We start from the raw sequence: 19,630 nt of genomic DNA on the forward strand, positions 1-19,630 counted from the left end.
TCTTTAGAATACAGGTGATGATGAATTCAGATATTTTCATTATTAATTACTCATTTGTTTTATCCTCCATTAAACTATAGTCTCAAAAAGAAGTACTAATATTACCATTACCAATTGATTACTGAAAACAGTTACATAAATTGTTTTTCATATGCTATCCCCATGTCTTTCACTTTTCTCTTAGAACAAAAGTCAGCAAACTTTTTCTTTACTGTTTTAGCATAATTCATTGGTTTTTAGTATATTCACAACATTATACAACTTTTACACCTATCTAATTCTAGAATATTTCCATCAGCCCTAAAAGAAATGCCTGCACCTTCCATTTCCCCCACCCCCATCCCCAGAAACCACTAATCTACTTTCTGTCTCTATAGATTTACATTTATATTACTCTAAATATTTTATATAAATGAAATCATATAATATGTGGTCTTTTGTGCCTGGCTTCTTTCACTTAATGTGATGTTTTCAAAGCTCATCCATGTTATAGCATATAATACAAGTTATTTTTTAAGTAAAAAATAAGTCAATAATGGGTGCCTGGATAGCTCAGTCCTGGTTAAGTGTCCAGCTTCAGCTCAGATCATGATCTCACAGATCGTGGGTTCAAGCCCACATCAGGCTCTGTGCTAACAGCTCAGAGCCTAGAGCCTGCTTGGGATTTTGTGTCTCCCTCTCTCTCTGCCCCTCCCCCACGCATGCTCTGTCTCTCAAAAATAAATAAAAACAAAAAATAAAAATTAAAAGTCAGTACAAGAAATATTGGGCACCAAATGCCTCATTTCCCTACATAAACGGGGTTGATCCAGCTGACTTCAGCTCCCCCCTTGCAGTAGACTGAAACTTTCAGTATGTTGGCTTTATCTACCCCTGCCAGAAAGCACAGGACCTGAATAGCACCTGCTGGCTATTGCACAATGCTAGAGGAAGAAAGCTAGGCAGGAGGTCACATCCCAAGATGTGGTATCCCTCAGTCCCTCAGTCAGAACATCTCCTGGCTATGTGGGTCCAGCCTCTGTCCATAATGGGCACCACTAACTACTCTGACATCCCAGATGGACAGGGACTTTCAGTGTGAAACCTGAGCCACAGTCTTCTTGTGGGGCCCATTGACCAAAGGCCTCATTCCAATGCTGACCAGCCTTGGGTTCCAATAAGGGAACAGGTCCTAAACCAGGCATGAGTAAGTAAGGAGCAGACCACAACTTCTTAGCTGAGAACCTTCTTCTTCCCCCCTATAGACTTTGACTAGAGACTTCCCTGTTGGACTTGAGAAACTAATGCCATGAGACACAAGTGAGATTGTCTCTCATTCTTTGAAAAGGGATCTGCATAGATATTCCCTAATCTGCAGCAGCCCCCTCCACCCTTGCGCCCCACCCAGCGAGCCCCAGCTCTGTGCCTCACCTTCCTGGGTGATCTGTCTGATAGAGCCCTAATCACAATGAATTACATGATGTGTTTATAAGTTGGTTCTTCCAACCAATTTGGGAGGCTTCTGAAGAAAGAGACCATGTTTTATTTGCTCTTTACCACCCAGTGTCTGGTCTAGAGAATGTACTTTATCAATGTGTGGTCAGTTAGAGAAGGTGGAACACAGTGTGGTGATAGAGTCTTGTGCCCCAAATGGATTACAAGCTTCCTGAGAACCATGGCTTCACCTCTTCACGGACCACTCTTCTTCTTTTTTCTCCCACACTAAAATCCAACATGAGACTGGGCTCAAAGTAAGCGTGTAGACAAGTGATAGCTTCATTCCAGATTCAAAAAAATTTCCACCATAGGACTTCTATAAAATGTCTTTATTTAGCTTAGGTAGAAGCTTCTTACACATTTCTGGAGACCTGGGTTAGAATTTTTTCTATTGCACTCAATAAGTTGTTCTTAAGCTCTTACATATGATAAGTGAAGGCATGCCAGTACAATGCAGGCTAAAATATAAAACTTCTTGCATATAAACATTTTTAAAAGGCATTTTTATATTGGGTATAGAGACCTGACTCTGATGTCTGAATCTGGGCACTCCCTCTGCGCTCTGCAGAGGGTACAAGCGCCCAGCCCCTCCTGGACAGGAACAGGGTCCTTACAAGTCCAGTTTGCAGTCCTGTTCCTGCCTGCAGGAGAGCAGAAGAAGGCATCGCAGTGTCCCAGACCCATGTGGTCAGACTGCTCATCCTTATTCAAGATGAGAGACCACCTCTGTGCCTGAGATTCCTAAGCTGTCTCTTCCCTTCACTCTTGACCGCTCCCAATTGTCAAAGAGATTGGATAGGCCCTGGCTTGACCTTCTATAAATGTTTCTTAAGCCAGTCAGCCCGCACAGAAAGCCAGCCAGCCACTGGGTTTAGAGGCTTCTAGAGGATTCCCTAGAGGTTTCCAGGGGCCTGAGGACGTCCTAACCTTACTAAGCCTCCTGCCTCAAGCACAATTCTGGAAGTCTCCATCTGCTACTTTTATTTTGGCCCCTGCTGTGTCCATTTTCTGTGGTCAGTCTGCAGAGGAGCAAGTCCAAGGTGGGGAGCAGGCATGATCCTTCAGGCTTGCCTGCAGCCCAGACAGCAAAAATCAGCCAGACCAATATCTGTGAGTTTCAGGCCAAAGTTTAGTCCGCCCCCCCAAACCCAGACCTCAAGCCAGCCCCCTGGCCTGGCTGCCCAGACAGGCCAAGTAGATAGAGTCTAAGTTGCAGCGCTCTCTGACCCCTAAGTGCGTATCCGCGCTTGGAAGTACTCACAGCGGGCATGCTTCATGGTCAGCCCATAAATGGGGGTCATGTCCACCTTTGTGCCCTTTGCCACACTGAATTCCACCTGCTGCAGCAGGATGGCCAGGAAGAGAAAGACCTCCAAGCGGGCGATGATCTCACCAATGCACTTCCTCTTGCCCAAGCCAAAAAGAATCACCTTCTCACTCAGTGCCTTGTTGACGGTGCCGTCAGAAGTGAGAAATCGTTCTGGTCGGAACTCAGATGGGTCACCCCATAGCTTCCTGTAATCAGAGAGACACAGCTGAAGGTGTAGCCTGGGGGCTCTGAAGCATCAAGTCGGTTGAACCCCAGCCCCAAAGAGTAGAGGATGGGCAAGTGGCTCAGGAACAGCTTGGGACAGGGTAGATTTTCCCCTGCCTGCTCTCAACTTACTGGTCATGGTTGATCTGCCACTGGTTCACAAAGACACAGCGCCCCTTGGGGATGTAAAAGCCACTCAGACTTGTATCTCTTGTGGTACTGGGGAGGAAGGAAGCTCAGTCAGGCTCAGGGCTACCATGAGATCTCCCTGCCTCCCATACATGTCCTTTCCACCAGCCCTGATCAGGGACATGGACTGGAGGAAGGCCCAGAATCAGAGAGCAGTGGATCCCTGGGGCCTCACCTATGGGGGATAGTGAAAGGAACAAAGGAGGCATGTCGGAAGGTCTCCAGGATGAAGGCTTCCAAGTAGGGCAGTTGGAGTCTGTCAGAGAGACGGGGCTGCCGCGCCCTACCAATCACTGTATCTGTAGAACATAAAGGACCAGGATGAAGAGGCTGCCTGGAAGAGGCCAGGCCCTCTGCCTTGAGTGCTTTAAAGGAAGCCACCACCTACCCAGCTCCTCCTGGATCTTTTTCTGTACATTGGGGCTTGTCACCAGGTACATGAGGCTCCAGGAGATGGCAGTTGTGACTGTGTCAAATCCTGACCAGAGGAAAACAAAGGGAAAAAGGAATCAAGTGCTTGGCAGATCAGGGCAGTTGGGCCCAGGAAAGGCACAATGGGGTAGCTCATACCAGCTCCAAAGAGGTCCAAGACAACATTAACAATCTTCTCATCAGACATTTGGATATTGGCATTCTCATCCAGCCTCTTGTCCTGACAGTGCTCAATCAGGCTGTCTGTGATATCCCGAATGTGACCCTGGTGGGGAAAGCCCACGGATGAACAAGATCCCAAACCCAGACCTACCGCTCCATTCAGGCCTAGTTCCTCACCATCTCTAGCACCTTTGTTCAAGAGCTAACCTCTGTACTCCTAGGCTGCTGTCCCAGCTTCTCACACCTCTTCAAGGCTCTCTCCTGCCCCAGAATACTGGCAGCCCCAGCTCAAGGGACACTTGAGACAGAGGTGTCATCGGGGTATGCTCTTCACCCTTCTCTCTCCGTGAGGTCAGGAGATCAACTTTTTAAATCTTCCTGGTCCCCAGAACAACTGGCCTAGGGTTCTGCACAGACTGGCTATTCAGCAAATATTGCTGTCTGACAAAGGAAAGAAAGGCTAGTCAAGGAAAAGTTCTATTTCCCTGCCAAGGATGGAGTCCACTGTCCCACTGGCCTCAAAATCCCAGGGAGGAAGGCCTCTGAGAGCCTTCCAGCCCCCCTGCTGCTCCATTTATCTCTGACCTTCTGGCCCCAACCCTACCTCCTCTCCACCATCCACCTGCCTCTCCCCAGCCTATACCTTCTCAAAAGTTTTATAGTGTTCCTTGACCATCTTTTTCATGAAGCTGAAGAACCTCTCATTTATGTCCTTGAAGAAATCCAGGGAACGGTTGGGCAGGTATCGAAGGATGGGGAAGAAGTCCACAGGATTTCCAGAGGCAGCGCCATCCGAGAACTCATGACCCAGATTAACTAAGCTAAGCAGCTCTTGGTCATCATGGTCATAGCGCTGGCCAAAGCACATGGCACAGATGACATTGGCCACTGACACCACCACATATCTGTAGGGGTCAAAGTGCCCAATCTCTGCCATCAGCTCCCGGAACTTGCCAATGAGGTACTCAGCCTCCTTGCTCACGTGCTCTTCCAGGTAGCAGGAGGATGAGGAAGCCGGGTCTGAGGCAATGGAGAAACTCTTCAGGGCATTCTGGGCCAGGCGCCTGCGGGCAGCCCACACCGGTCCAGAGTCTGGGCTGAAGGTCATGCTTTGGCCATCAGTGATCAGAGTGAAGCTGTAGAGATCAGGCCGGCCCTTGAAGTCATCACCCTGACGCACCAGGGCCTGTCGGATGGTGTCCAGGCCGCTGAGCACCAGCACGGGTGTGGAGCCAATGCGGATTTGCAGCACGTCCCCATAACGCTGGCTCAGCCTTGCCAGCACCAGATGGGGGTTCTTCCCCAAGGTCAGCACGTGCCCGAGCAGAGGCCAGCCCCAGGGCCCTGGTGGACTCTTCAAGCCTTTGGGAACCTGAGGCTGCCAAGCCCTGACCACCCAGAACACCAGGCAGAAGACAGCAGAGGCCAGGAGAAGCTCTGTGGCTGACAAGGGGATGGAGAGTCCAAACACAGAAAGCATCATCTTTGTAGAGATCTCAAGATTGCTGCTGAGAGGTAGGTGGGAAGAAAAGATGAAGACATCAGAAGGGGGGATGTGAGGAACCAATGTCCTAAAGTGTCAGCATTCTAGTCAAAGAGAGGGGTTATCTTGTCATCCAGAACCGCTAACTGGACATGAAGGAAAGGAGGAGATGGGGAGAAGCTCTCGTTGAGCTGCCACCGTGTGCCAAGAATCTCACTGTCATTCATTCCGTCCTGGCCACCATCTATAAGGTAGATTCCAGTGAGGCTCAGAGAAGGTAAGTAGCTTGGAGCAGAGAATGAATGGAAAGCCCCCACCAGATAAGGACTGCAAGAAAATGCTAGACTGGAATAAGGGAAATTAGGAATCAATCTAGATTTAACAGAGGTGGAGATAATACTTTTTCTCTAGGCTGGTTCTAGAAAGGTTGTGTGAATTCATGAAGACATCGGCTCTGACTGGGGTATTTTCCAGGTGCCCTAGACTGCAGTTGAGGAGACCTGAGTATTCCAGTTTCATGGCATGGCCTTGGACTTGTCATTTTGCCTTTCTGGGCTCCAGTTATATCACCTGAGAGGGGGTGGGATCTGATCTCCGATTCAGGGTGCCCAGCTAGATCCCAGAGAAGAGAAAACCCACATCTGACCTGCGGAATCTCAGTCTGACTAGTGAGGTTGCCTCACAGGAGAACCACCCAAGATGGGGAGATTGTCTGGCTCCTACCTTACCTATAGAGCCACCTCTCTAGGCAGCCCCCTGGAGGAGCTATATCTCAAAGCACACTCAAGACCTGACTCCCTGAGTGAACTAGGACAGGCCTTGGTGTGCCACAGTGTTCCCTTCTGCTCATCAGGTGCCCCAAGGGCCTCTAGCCTTAGCGAGATAGTATGAGGCCAAGAGAGATGTGAACTGGTGAGTTTTCAGGGATTGATGGTTCAGGTCTCTGCAGCTAGCAGTCTTTCACACTGATTGCCCCCGCTTTGTCCCCCCAGTACAAGCCAGAGACCACAGACAAAGAGGTAGGGAAGGCCCAGGGCAGTGCCGGGGACTCCTGTTCAGATCTGCATCTTTTGTCCTGGCCAGCACATGTTGGCTCTAACAAGCCATACCTTGGGAGGGTAGGGACAGCCAGGTGTAGCTTATAGATAAGGCAAGGTACAGCTGTAAGAACCCCCCACCCCGCCATCCATCCCGACCACCGAGAAAGAAGCCCTCTCATCACACCACCTGAAGAAAGGGCTGCACCTGATCCCAGCTTTCCACAGTTGTGTCCTTATTCCAGCCTCCCAGGTAACCCTGATAGGGAAGCCCCAGGGCATTCAGGGAGTCAGTGGGAATGGAGCTGGAGACTAAATCCTGGAGTCCTTAAAGGGGGCCATCTAATATCTAGAATTCTGGAACTAGCTTTGGGACCTTGGGCAATGCCTGTCCTTCCCCCTGGCCTCAGTTTTCCCAATACGGGGTTGCAGTGCCTGGTCACTAAGGATCTAGCCTCCTTTTTTGAGGTGCTAGACCAGTGGCCACCTAGGAAAACCTGGAGGCATCAAAATTTTCTTTTTGTTGGGAGAGAAGGGCAAGCCATAAGCTCCCAGCACTCACCTGTGGCTGTGAGGACGTACTGACAGCGGGGACGAGTGGTCTCTTAAGCCAGGACCCCAAAGAAGATCAGGGAAGACTCAGAACGGTCACCTTCAGGAGGAGGGTGAAGTCACCTTTATATAAACAGCTTGCACACTTGGCCCCGCCCTCTGGAGCTCGCCCTCTGGAGCTGGGACAGAGGAAGGGGAGGGCTGCGGGGCGGGGGGATGATTGCTGTAAGATGGAGGTGAAGGAGGGAGGAACAGGGGAGGAAAGGGGGATGGGAAGTTGGGGAGAAGACAGGATTGGGGGTACTCAGAGGGACAGATAAAAACCGGCTATGGCGACGCCCCATCCAAGTGCCAGCTCATGAAGGGGTGAAGGCTGGGAACACCTGGAACCTCAGTTCCAAGGTTACCCATGGACAGCACAGAGTCCCGCTGCGGTGGGAATTTGAGGGAGAAGTCCCAGGACAGCCCGAAGACACGGTATTGGAAGACCTCCACCCCCGAGGACCCCTCACCCTAATTTTTGCATACACTGGAACACTAGGCTTTCAAGTGCCTCCCCCTGGCTACTAGTTGACAGGAGCTTGGCAGGCGCGGCCAGGCTGCCGCGTGATGACCTGTTTCCCCCGAGTTACTGAGTCCGGGCTCGGGCTTGCGTGAGAAGCGCGGCGACCCCAGCCCCGAGGTCACCGCGGCCGGAAGGCCAGCGGCGCCAATGGGCTGGCTCCTTCGCCAAGAGCCCCCAGAGGCCGGCCGACTAGCTGAAGTCTGAGCTCTCCAACGGACTGGCAGGAATGTATGGAAACGTGCTGTCTCACACTCGCTGAGCTCTCCCTGGCTCTCACTAGCTCTAGGGCCACTTTGGAATACTGTAAACCAGAGGTACGTCCAGTCGGGACCCACCGGCCCTCGAGATTCCTTTTTGACTCCCGGGGTTGTTAGCGTGTTGGCGGGGCGGAGAAATCGGGAAGCTAGTGGGGCTGCGCGGCTAGCTCCCGGTGGCCGAGGAAAGGAAGACCCCGGACCGGGCAGGGGAGGGGGCCCAGGGACCAAGGAGCGGGGCGCTGGGCACCGATGCCTCCCCAGGCTAGCGTGCACGTGTCTGGAACATCCCTCCAGGGGGCAGAGGTCGCGCGGCCCATCCCTGCCCCACCTGGCCGGGGGCGGGATGTCCAGGAGTTGTGTGAGACCGGAACAACCACTAAACAGCTCAATTCCCTGCTCGGGTACCAGCAGTGTCACGCGAAGGGGGCGGGGAGTCGGGGGCGGGACTGTTAAAGAGCCAGTCCTTAGCCAGCTAGAGGTGAGGGTGGAGGAGGAGGAGCCGCGAAGCCTCTGGTGCACTGCTGGATTGGGAGGGGGGGTGCGGTGCAAAGGGCCCAGGTTTGCGTGCGGAGCTGGGCTTTTGCCTCCAAGCAGGCTCCTGTGTGTGTCCTTATTTTGGGTCCACGCCTGTGGCAAGACACGCAGACCCAACGCCCAGCTGGCTGCCTCGAACGCTGTCCCCGCCCCTGCAGAGCCACCCTCGGTGGACCGTGCTGGGAGAAAAAGCCCCATTTGCATGTGTAGCTCAACGTGTCCCAAACTAACCACATCACCTGCCTTTCCCACCGTGCTCCTGAACCCAGCAAATGGCACCGCCCTCCGCTGGCCCAACCAAAACCAGAGCCACGTCCCTCTGAGGTTCCCTCACCTTCCTCTCTACTCATGCATTGAACAAATATTTACCAGACACCTACTATGTGGCAGGCACTGTTTTGGATGCTGGCGATTGATATAAAAGTGAACAAAACTGACAACGTATGGAACTTAACGCTGGTGGCCTGCGGGGTGGTGTGGGGTCGGTAATGCACAGAGAATGTTAGAGAGTGAAAAGTGCTTTAGCGAAAAAGAAAAGAAGGGGTAGGAATCAGGTTGGGAGAAATTGCAATTCAAAAAAGGTGGTCAGGGGTGCTTGGCTGGCTCAGTTGGTGGAGCATGCGACATTTGATCTTCGGAGTTGAGAGTTCAAGCCCCACTTTGGGCGTGGAACCTACGTTTAAAAAAATAGGGCGATCAATGAAGGCCTCACTCAGAAAATGACACAGCAGAGACAGGAGTGTAGAATCAAGACTCAAGATGCACAGATATCTGGAAGCAGAGTGCACCAGGCTGAGGGAACGGCAAGATCAATGGCCCCTAAGGGTGGTCTTTGGGAGGGAGCAGTACCAGGGGCACTAGAAACATTTCCTCTGTGTGAGACGGACACTTTGTGGGGTCCGAGGCAGGGAAGATCACTCTGGCTACTGTACTGAAATTGGACTACATGGAGGACACACTTCACTCTAGCATCTGTCCAGCCCTACTGTGCATTTTGGGCCAGGATCCCATCATTGCTCCCTAGAGTAAAAATGGCCTCCAAACCCGGTTCCCACTTGCCTGTGGCTCCCTCCAATTCCTTCTCTAGCCTGTTGGATCCAGAATGGTCTTTCCAAAAATGAAACATCTCATTCTGTCACAACCATGACCCTTCAGTAGCTCGCATCTGAGCAAAATCCAGAGTCTTCAGCAGAACCTACCCGGCCTGACCACCTCTACTTCTAATCTCCCCTATTTTGAAATTCAGTTAAAACATCACTTTCTTTGGGAAGCCCCTACTCCACCCCAAATCCTCCCCACAGCTAGTTTGATGTCTCCTGATCTGTGCTTCCAACACTCCCTCATGGTAATTCTCAGAACACTTGACCCCTACTATGACCCCAACCCACCTGTCATTTCTCCCTCCATGCCCTAACCAGAACAAACACCAATCTGGGAGAAACAGATTGCTAAGTCAAGCCCTTGCAAGATATTAATAATTGGTAAAGGAGTTAAATCCACCTGGGTGGTATTGAGTCCAAAGTGCTAATGCTATAACTTAGGCAAAAGGACAGGCAGGAGACAAGGGAGGTATGGACTTCCATTCTGCCTAGCATCCTTCCATTCATTCCACCTCTGTACCTCTGGTGCAGCCTGAGGAGCTTCATTGTACCCAGGAAAGGTCTGTCCTTCAGTCTCAGTTGGAGGTGGAGCCACAGAGAGTAGAAAAAACCCATATGGAAACCGTGACAAGGAAGCAAGGATCAAGGCACCCCCAGATCCCTGTCCTGCTCTGCAGCCCAGTCTCTCCCTTGGCTTCCCAGAGTCCCCAGCAATGCCCTGGCTCTAGAGAATCATGGCAGCCTGCTCATCAGGGATGGAAGACCATCTGCTGGGGCCTCTGACCAGGGAGCCAGCAAACGCCTCTTGGGAGAAGATGCTTTGCTCACATTCTCTAAGGGGCTCTTGACCCCAAAGAAATTCATTAGCAAATTAAGCCATTTCTTTCCCACTTCTCAGGCACCTCGAGCTGAAGAGACTAATACCAGAAAGGAGAAGACCCAAGTAGATTTGGCAAATCAGAGTCCAGAACTCTGGCCTCTTCCTTCCTGGCTCTACCCACCATGATTTATTGTCCCAGATTACCAGGAAAGCCTCAGGGGTCCAAAGGTGGACAGGCTCAGCCCCTGGGTCAGGGGCCCCCATTTCCCCATATTACTGGACAAGAGTCTGGAGCACTGGGCTTACAGGAGGCATTGCACTTCTCATCAGCAAGCCCTGTCTCAGTGAATAGCTCACAAGAAAAAGGGGCCTCCAAATCACCAGGCAGAGAAAGAGGGAGGCAGGCGGGCAGTTAGAAGGCCTTGGCATGGAGCTGAACAGCCCATCCTGGGTCAAAGTTTGCATGCCTTTGCGTGAGAAGATCTTTGGCTAGGATTCCCTGGCAATCGATTGACCTGATACCAGGAACATGGGGACAGGGCAGGGGGGCAGTGGGGAGGGGGAAAGGGCTCTGGGCTGAGGGTCTTGGTCCAGCCAGGAGTGTTTGGTCAGCACTGCTGAAGGCAGTGTGGTGGGGGGATGGGAAGATAGCAAGACTCACAAGAAACCCCTACCCCATGGTGGAGACAGGAATGATACCCCAAACTTAGCCTGTGCTGAATCTGGAAGTGCTCCAGAAGCTGAGAAAAATCTGAGGCCCTGGAGTTTGGGGCAGGTAAGGGGGCTCTGCTGGCGGGTAGAGTAAGAAGAGTAGAGGAGGGGGGCGCCTGGTGGCTCAATCATTAAGCGTCTGACTTCAGCTCAGGTCATGTATGATCTCACAGTCCGTGGGTTTGAGCCCCACATTGGAATCTGTGCTGACAGCTCAGAGCCTGGAGCCTGCTTTGGATTCTTTGTCTCCCTCTCTCTCTCTGCCCCTCCCCAGCTCACTCTCTGTCTCTGTCACTCAAAATAAAGACATAAAGAAAATTTCTAATTAAAATAATAAAAAATAAGTAAATAAAAGAAGAGTAGAGGAGGGGCATTCTCAGCCTGCCGAGGGGACATAGCACCAATGAGGCTTGGTAGCGGGAGGTTGGGGTGAGGCTGTGGGACAAGAGAGGGTGTGAGTGGATGTGGAGCACTGAAACTTGCCTTGCGTGTGTCTTTGCCCTCGACCACACTGAGCTCTGAACTCTGAGGACCTTCCTCTCCCCTACCTGTGCCCAGACAGCCACACAGACTTGGTTGGCAGGATCCAGGGCTCAGATGGGGCAGCGCCCTCTGGCTCCCTGGCCCTTGACTATTCTAGTTAAAGGTGACAACACTTTCCCAGGAAAGTCTTTACCTAAACCTGTTGAACTGGTATAACTATTAAATGTGCCCCCTTTCACTCTCCTCTCAGAGAGTCATGGTTTGGACAAAAAGTCATATGATTACCCCAGTGCTAGTGGATATCTGAGGGTTTTGTGTGCCCAGCATCCATTCTCTCTTCTGGCAATACCACTTCGATTGTCCTTTGAAGACTACCTCACTTCTATTCTTAGCCAGTAAGTTTGACCATCAGGCTGATACATGCCTGAGGCTGATGAGAACTTTACAGAGGTTTTTATGAAATGGTCATAAAAGAGAAGTTCTCTTTCTGTCAGGGGATAGCCAAGCCAGTTAGAAAATAAGTCTGGGCCTACCAGTGGCCATTTGTAAAGAAAGCCTACTTTAGAATGATGTCCATTCAGGAGAAAGCAAAGCTGAGAGATGAGGAGAGGGAGAGAGGGAAAGAATTGATGACATTGAGCACCTAGATCCAGTTATTCTTGAAGCCAATGAAATTCACCCATAGAACAGCTCTAGAACGTGAAGCAATATCACCACCACTTCCGCCTTTTCCTCCTTCTCCTGTCTTTCCTTCTTCTTCACCTCTTCTTCTTTCCCTTCATCCTCCCTCTTTTCCTTCTACTAGAAGCTAGGGTTGAGGATTTGAAACTGAAGAATTATAACCAAAACCTGCATGCCAGAGAATTCTCTGAGTGATTAAACCTTTGCCTTTGAGGCTGACCTGCAGGCGGCCTGGGAAAGTTGGACAGAAACCTAAGAAGTCACTCCTAATAGCTTCCCACTGGCCTGCCCCTGTGTCAAAAATGTCACCATCAGCACCACCACGGGAGGCTAATTCTATCTCCAGAAGACCCCATGATGGTGTTTAGGAGCTGTTGGCTGGAGAGTATCTAGAGAGAACCTATGAATGAAGCAGAGGCCATCAGATGAGTCTATGCCACCACCCTGTTGGCTGGGAGATGCCCTGGGAAGGAAATGGCCATTGCTAAGTTCCTCATGCCCCATTTTCTGTCACAGTTCCTCACTGAGGAAAAGACCCCATCCATCCTCTTGCCAAGTTCAGGATGGAACAAGTTGGAGTTTTCAAGAGGAAGTTTATGACGATGGTCCTTATAATGGCCTGCAAGGCCCTTCCAGATATGGCTCCCATTAGCTCTCTGACCTCCTTGCCTGTTAATCTTCCTTTCCCTTAGCTCACTCCTTTCCAAGCAGAAAAGCCTCCTTGATGTTCCTAAGACAATCCAGGCAAGTTCCTGCCTGTATCTGTCAGGGTCAATCCTTGCAGGAAACAGAGCCCCTAATGCCCCGCCCTCGAATTGGGGCCTGCAGGGAGAGAAGCTAAGTACTCTGACCTCACTCTATTTGTGCTCTGATATCCTGCTGGTGCCTTCCATGTACCCAGCTGAAGACCAGAGAGCAAGGAACCCATTCCTGTAGCGCATGAAAGTCAGCTCTGCAAGACTGAGAGTAGAGAAGAGCGGAGAGGAGGTCTGGAGGGGTAAGTGGAAGATATCCAGCTCTCAGTCTCAGGGCCCTTGCACTTGCTGTTCCCTCCCCGCAGAAGCCCTTTCCCCCCAGATCCTCATGTCTTACTTCCTCGTATATCACTTTCTCAATATGCCTTCCTTGGTCATCCCATGTAAAACTATTACACTAACTCCCAGTCTCTTCCTCTTCTCAACTTGATTTTTATTTGTATACTTACAAACTTCAAACACACTATATATTTTTCTTAGGCTGTGTGTGGTCTGTATCCCTTGACTAGAATGTAAGCTCCAGCAGAACATGGACTGTTTTGATCAATGCTTCATCAAGAGCAAACTGGCATTTTGTAGATGTGACATGCATATTGGTTTTTTTTAATGTTTATTTATTTTTTGAGACAGAGAGAGATGGAGTGTGAGCAGGGGAGGGGCAGAGAGAGATGGAGACACAGAATCCAAAGCAGGCTCCAGGCTCTGAGCTGTCAGCACAGAGCCTGATGCGGGGCTCGAACCCACAAACTGCGATATCATGACCTGACCTGACTGAGCCACCCAGGCACCCCACATGCATATTTGTTAAAGAAGTGAATGGAAACATGTGAAGTCCCCAAATAGGAAAACCCATAGAGTTTGAAATGGTAAAGGCCTGGTGATATTCTGGGTGTTTGTAGGCACGGCACCAGGTCCAAGATGATCAGCCGAATGAATCTACTCCAACCCAAATCCTTTCTTCAGCACCTGCTGAAATGTTAGTCGTTTTGCTATCAGAAGACAGGTGATCAGACACAATCCCACCAGAAGTTCTCACTTTTTTTCAGTTTCAAAGCCTCCTGGCTCCTCTCAACAGGGCCACAACCAGCCCCCCACAATACTCAGCAGACAGCAGGCGCTGTGGCGGCCCTCAGCAGAGACAGACCTCTGCAGGATTGGGACAAGAGATCTCCATGTTTTGATAGGTGGGGAATGGCTGGGAAGATACAGACCCTGGGACACTGCACAGAGAAGGCTGGGGGTGGGGGAAGGCGCCCAGGGATCCTGGGCTAACTCTAGAGGACAGTGGAGGTGAAGGCAGATCTTCTTTTTCCCTTTTTCTCTTCTTCCTTCCATAGCATCAGCTATGATTAATTTAGATCCATATTATATATCAGAGCTTGACTAATTCTACTCAGCATGGCAGTTGCCTTTACTGTTAGGGGAATGTTTGCCTAGCCAGTGCGTTGTGAAAACAGCCTAACAAGGAAATGTTTACAGTTGAAATGCTAAAGGGCATGTGCAGCACACTCAGGGAAATGCTCTGATCTCCAGTTAGAGATGCCCTTTTAATAAACACAGAGGTTTGCTGAGAGCTACTGTTCTTGTCCTCTTATCAAAGCCTCGGCTTTGTCACCCAAATGTTCCTGTATGACCTCCCACTGTCTCTGCCAAGGAGGAGGACTCATTCAGACCTATGGGGGCACAGCCTGGCTACCCTGCTAGCCAGTGACAGGCCACTCAACCAACTTAGCAACCCTTTCCCAACTGCCCCGCCACTTGTAGGAGCCCAAGAGCCACTCTAACACTGCCCCCACCCAGTTTTGTGCAATTATCTTTCGTCTTCCTTTCTAGAGCTATGTGCCTTTGGAGGAGGCTAACCCTAGACCCCCAGCCTCCGGTGGTGTGTCCTGGCTACTGCCAACCACTCATTGTGGCCCCGGCTGCCTAGCTGGTGATTGGATTAAACACGGATCTGTGGTGTGATTCTGGCTAATGAGATCTGGAGAAATCTGGTAAATTTTAAGAATCTACCAGGTGAAGGAAGATTGGTTACTGATAACAGTGCATCTTTAATAAAACCTTCAGAAAAAAAGGAAAATGCTTTGTGGACCATTGGTGCTGTTTTGTGTGTGAAACAAGGTCCAATAGAGGTGGCTGTCGAGGGGTCCAGGAGGCACTGAAGTCAAAGCCATTGCTCTTTCTAAGGGCGGTGGGTCCTAGACAGTGACTGCACTACTGGCCAGGAAGATAGAGGGTCCCAAGAGCCTGAAAAGGCCCCGCATGCTCACGAAGGCTTCATGGCCAGGAAGGGGACAGCCGCCAAGAGCTAGAAGTGGGGTGGAGAGACACTGAGATTCTGATTGGGTTTTTATTCCCCCGAATTAAAAGAGAGAGAGAGAGAGAGAGAGAGAGAGAGAGAGAGAGAGAGAGAGAGAGAGAGAATGGCTATCAAGTGTCCACAAGTGGTGAGGCAGTTAAGAAAGGATTTCTAAATTAGCTGAGTGGCCTGTAACTGGCTGATGGGGCAGCCAGGCTGTGCCCCAATAGGTCTGAAGGGGACCATGCCCTTGACAGAAACTGTGGGAGCATTTGGCGACAGAGTTGTTTGTTTGTTTATTATGAGTAATTTTACTACAGCTGGTTCCAAATGCTTTCTGGAACATATTTGTGATTGCTTACTGAAACCACAGGAGGGACAGGGAAATTCCTTTAATGAAAAAAATGCTTCAAAGCAAGCTATTCTGAAAACCAGGATCAACTGACACAGCTGTCAGGAAAGGCTTCTTCACTCTTAAAAGGGATACATGGCAAGAGGTTCAGTCTCGTCCCTCAGGCCCTTGTCATATCTGAATGTGATGGCTGGAGCTGCAGCAGCCATCTTGTGACCAAAGGGAGCCAGCTTGGGACAAAAAGCTGATGTTCCAAGGATGGTGGACCAGAAATTTACAAAGAACCAATTTAGGGGAGCCTGGGTGGCTCAGTGGGTTAAACATCCAACCGGCTCAGGTCATAATCTCACAGTTCGTTCGTGGGTTTGAGCCCCATGTTGGGCTCTGTGCTGAGAGCTAGCTCAGAGCCTGGAGTCTGTCTTCAGATTCTCTATCTCCCTCTCTCTCTGACCCTCTCCTGCTCGCGCTGTCTCTCCTCTCTCTCTCTCTCTCTCTCAAAACAAACAAACAAAGAGACAATTTATTACTCAGGGTCCTCACAAGGATTTATTCAAATCAGGTAATTGGAAAGAGTTTAATAAGAGGACTATTTACAAAGATGTGGGCAGGATATAGAGAAACCAATACAAGATAGTTCAGTCCCATACAATTAGTAACAGAGAGGAGCCCTCCCTATCTTGGTTCTGAAGGGATATTAGGAAGGAGTTGTTTCCAGAACTCAGAGAGAGACTAAGGAGAAGAAGGGTGCCTGGCAGGATCTGTGGCCGACTGTAGTGACTTGGCTAGGCTGTGTGAGCAAAGGTACCCCAGCCTCACTCTCTTTCCACTCTCCCATCTCAGGCCAGCACCTCCTGTTGACTGAGCCCAACAAGGAACCAAAGGGTGGGGGTGGGGGGAGGGCACTGATATAGTCTGCAGAGGTTAACCTCTCAGTGCACAGAACAAGGGATGCAGGTGAATCTGGAGGACAAAGGAGTTTCTGTGAGTCTGCAATGATCTCATTCACCTGTTTGCCTGCTTGTTGTCAGTCTTCTCTGCGAAGGCAGGGGGCCTGTCTCCTTCACTGCTGTAAGTTTTCTCCTGGAACGGGAGTGGGCACCATAATGTGTGCTCAATGAATATGGCTGAACATCCACTAGTGACATGCACTGTACTAAAAATTGAGTTGTCCAGTCTAGGAAAGGAAAAATGAAGCCAAGCAATGTGACACCGTGGTATTAGTGCCATGGAGAGCTTTGTCCAAAAGAGGAAAATCTAAACCAGAGTAAGGGGTCAGGCTGCCCCAGAGGAGGCGGGCCTGGAGCTGAGATTTGGAACGTTTGCTCTAATGGAGAGATGAGAATTTTTTGTCATTAATGCATTGCAACACCATAAGGTAAGTAAGCATTTCTTTCTTTTTTTTATTTTTATTAAATTTTTTATTGTTTATTTATTTTTGAGAGAGAGAAATAGAGACAGATTGCAAGCAGGGGAGGGGCAGAGAGAGAGGGATAGATGGGATCAGAAGCAGGCTCCAGGCTCTGAGCTGTCAGTACTGAGCCTGACATGGGGCTTGAACCCAGGAACCATGAGATCATAACCTGAGCTGAAATCAGATGCTTACCTGACTGAGCCACTCAGGTGCCCCTTAAGTAAGCATTTCTAACTGGAAGCAATGCCTTTCCTGGAGGGTGTTTGTCTGATGGGGAAGAAGCGGTTGGGAGGAGGATAGGGTGTTCCAGGCAGAGGGAACAGCGTGCGTGAAAGCACAGAGGCAGAAAACAAGAATGATAAATGCTCTCTCTGACTGGTGGAAAGATGCCTGAGAAGGAGGGGATAGTGGGCAATGAGGAGAGAAGTGAGCAGGAACTGACTCAGAGGCTGAACCGAGTTTGAAATTTGTTTCAAATGTCTTAAGAAATTACTAAAGGCTTTGGGGGCACCTGGCCGGCTCAGTCGGTGGAGTATGTTGATCTTGATCTCCGGGTCGTGAGTTTGAGCCCCATGTTGGCTGTAGAGATTATTTAAAAAACAACAACAACAACAACAATTGAATAGGGCATGACATGCTCAGATTTGCAAGTCAGCAAGTTCATTTGGGTGGCGGCATGGAGCTCAGATTGGAGGGATGAGTCAAGGAGGAAGTCAAGAAGTGTGCTCCTCAATACAGCAGCCCTGAGCCACATGTGGCTACTTCCATTTAAAATTAAATGGAATCAACATTCAATATGTCAGGGGTGTCTGAGTAGCTTAATCAGTTGAGTGTTGGACTCTTGATTTGGGCTCAGGTCTGATCTCACCATTTGTGAGATCGACCCCCTCATCAGACTCTACAGTAATAGTGCTGACAGTGCAGAGCCGGCTTGGAATTCCCCTCTATCTGCCCTTCCCCTGCTTGTATTCTCTGTCTCTCTCTCTCTCTCTCTCTCTCTCTCTCTCTCTCTCTCTCTCTCAAAAATGAGTAAATAAACATTTAGTAAAAAATAAAATTTGGGGTGCCTGGGTGGCTCAGTTGGTTGAGCTTCCAAGATTGGCTCAGGTCATGATCTCACAGTTTGTGGAATCAAGCCCTAAGTTGGGCTCAGTGCTGACAGCTCAGAGCCTAGAGCCTGCTTCAGATTCTGTGTCTCCTTCTCTCTCTGCCCCTCCCCTGCTTGCATTCTCTCTCTTCCTCTCTCCCTCTCAAACATAAATAAACATTTAAAAATATTTTTAAAAATAAAATTCAGTGTCTCAGTTGCACTAACCGCATTTTAAGTGCTTGATAGGAGCATGTGGCTCGTGGCTACCCTATCAGACAGCACAGCCACAGAATAGTGCATCACCACAGAAAGTTCCATCGGACAGCACTGAGATCAAGTAGGAGTTTCCTGCAAAAGCCCAGGTAGGAAGTGGTGCTGACAGCTGCCTTCCGCAAACAGTGCTACAGTAATGGAGAGAAGGAGAGAGGCTCAAGAGGTGTTTGAGCAGTAGGATCTTGAGAATCCAGCTGGTGGTGAATGACTGGAGGAGGCTTCCAGGATTCCCGGGCTCCTGGCTGCGGCAATGATTCAGGGGGAGGGTGTGTGGGCAGGGAGGTGGCATGACTCATCTGGGCATGATGAGAGAGCTGTGGGAGGGGGCCCCCGGGTGGACACACGCAGCAGGTGATTGGATGTCCTGGACTGAAGTTCCAGGTCCAGCTCTCGCAGATTGTGAGACCCCTTCCCTAGATTTAATTATCCATCTGTGTCTACCAAGGTCCTCCTTTTCTGCCAGATCTGGGCACAGAGATGAATGGGACTCAGCCCCTGCCTTCAAGGGGCCCACAGTATCTGCTGGAGTTTGGGTGAGACAATGGGCCAGCCAAAAACTACAGCTCCTTGCAGCCGGAGCCACGCAGAAGTGAGAATGGGCTGATGAGAGGCACAAAGGACTCACTCCATGAGGAGCAGAAACAGGGCTGTCAGTTACTGAGTCTTGACCACCAGCCAGGCTGATGACGGCGCACTGAATAAATTTGTTGAGTGACCCAGGGGTGCTCTTCACCCTTCTCCTCGCCTTAACCTTAACCTTACCCACACTCTGCATTTCCCTGGAATCCTTTTGTCAGGAGATGACTGCTGTGAAGCTATAACAGAGATGGCCAACATGAAGCATACAGCACAGAGCTTGGGCCATAGTAGGTGCTCAACAAATTTTAACTGTGAGAATTATTACTTGCAATTTCCATAAAATTGATCTAGGAACTGTCCAGAGCAGAGTGTTCACAGTTCTTGTGCAGGTGAGCATTCTTACCTGTGAACACTAATGGATTCAACAAATCTTGTTCTGAATACATGCCCTGTGCCAGTCCCTATGCTGGGAACTAGGGAGATGTAAGGAGAAGGGCAGAAGTTACCTTGACCTTTAAGTTCACAATCCAAAGGGAGACTGGCATGAAAGGTGCTGTCAAGGAGAGTAGTGTGGGGCCTGGGGGAACTCAGAGGAGCAGTGTGGTCTCAGCTGAGCAGGGCAGAGGAGGAGGAGCAGCAGGGGCGCCTGGGTGGCTCAGTCGGTTAAGTGTCCGACTTCGGCCCAGGTGATGATCTCGTGATTTGTGAGTTTGCCGTGCATCCGGCTCTGTGCTGACAGCTCAGAGCCTGGAGCCTGCTTCAGATTCTGTGTCTCCCTCGCTCTCTGCCCCTCCTCTGCTCAGTCTCACTCTGTTTCTCAAAAATGAATAAACGTTAAAAAAAAAATGAGCAGGA

General features: G+C 50.1%; 1 protein-coding gene across 1 annotated transcript; it reads right to left on the reverse strand.

Moving 5' to 3' along the window:
* Positions 1 to 1,786: 1,786 nt before the first annotated feature.
* On the reverse strand, positions 1,787 to 7,829 carry LOC115302149 (cytochrome P450 1A1). Its single transcript, XM_029952159.1, has 8 exons — positions 7,766 to 7,829; positions 6,876 to 6,965; positions 4,437 to 5,298; positions 3,770 to 3,896; positions 3,588 to 3,677; positions 3,375 to 3,498; positions 3,143 to 3,229; positions 1,787 to 2,991 (listed from the first exon to the last, which is right to left on the reverse strand). The coding sequence occupies exons 3-8, from the start codon at positions 5,274 to 5,276 to the stop codon at positions 2,706 to 2,708; spliced, it is 1,554 nt and encodes a 517-aa protein (XP_029808019.1). The 5' UTR covers positions 5,277 to 5,298; positions 6,876 to 6,965; positions 7,766 to 7,829; the 3' UTR covers positions 1,787 to 2,705.
* Between the last annotated feature and the right edge of the window lie 11,801 nt (positions 7,830 to 19,630).

The sequence above is a fragment of the Suricata suricatta genome, chromosome 9 (genome assembly GCF_006229205.1).
Source record: "Suricata suricatta isolate VVHF042 chromosome 9, meerkat_22Aug2017_6uvM2_HiC, whole genome shotgun sequence".
Classification (NCBI taxonomy): Eukaryota; Metazoa; Chordata; class Mammalia; order Carnivora; family Herpestidae; genus Suricata; species Suricata suricatta.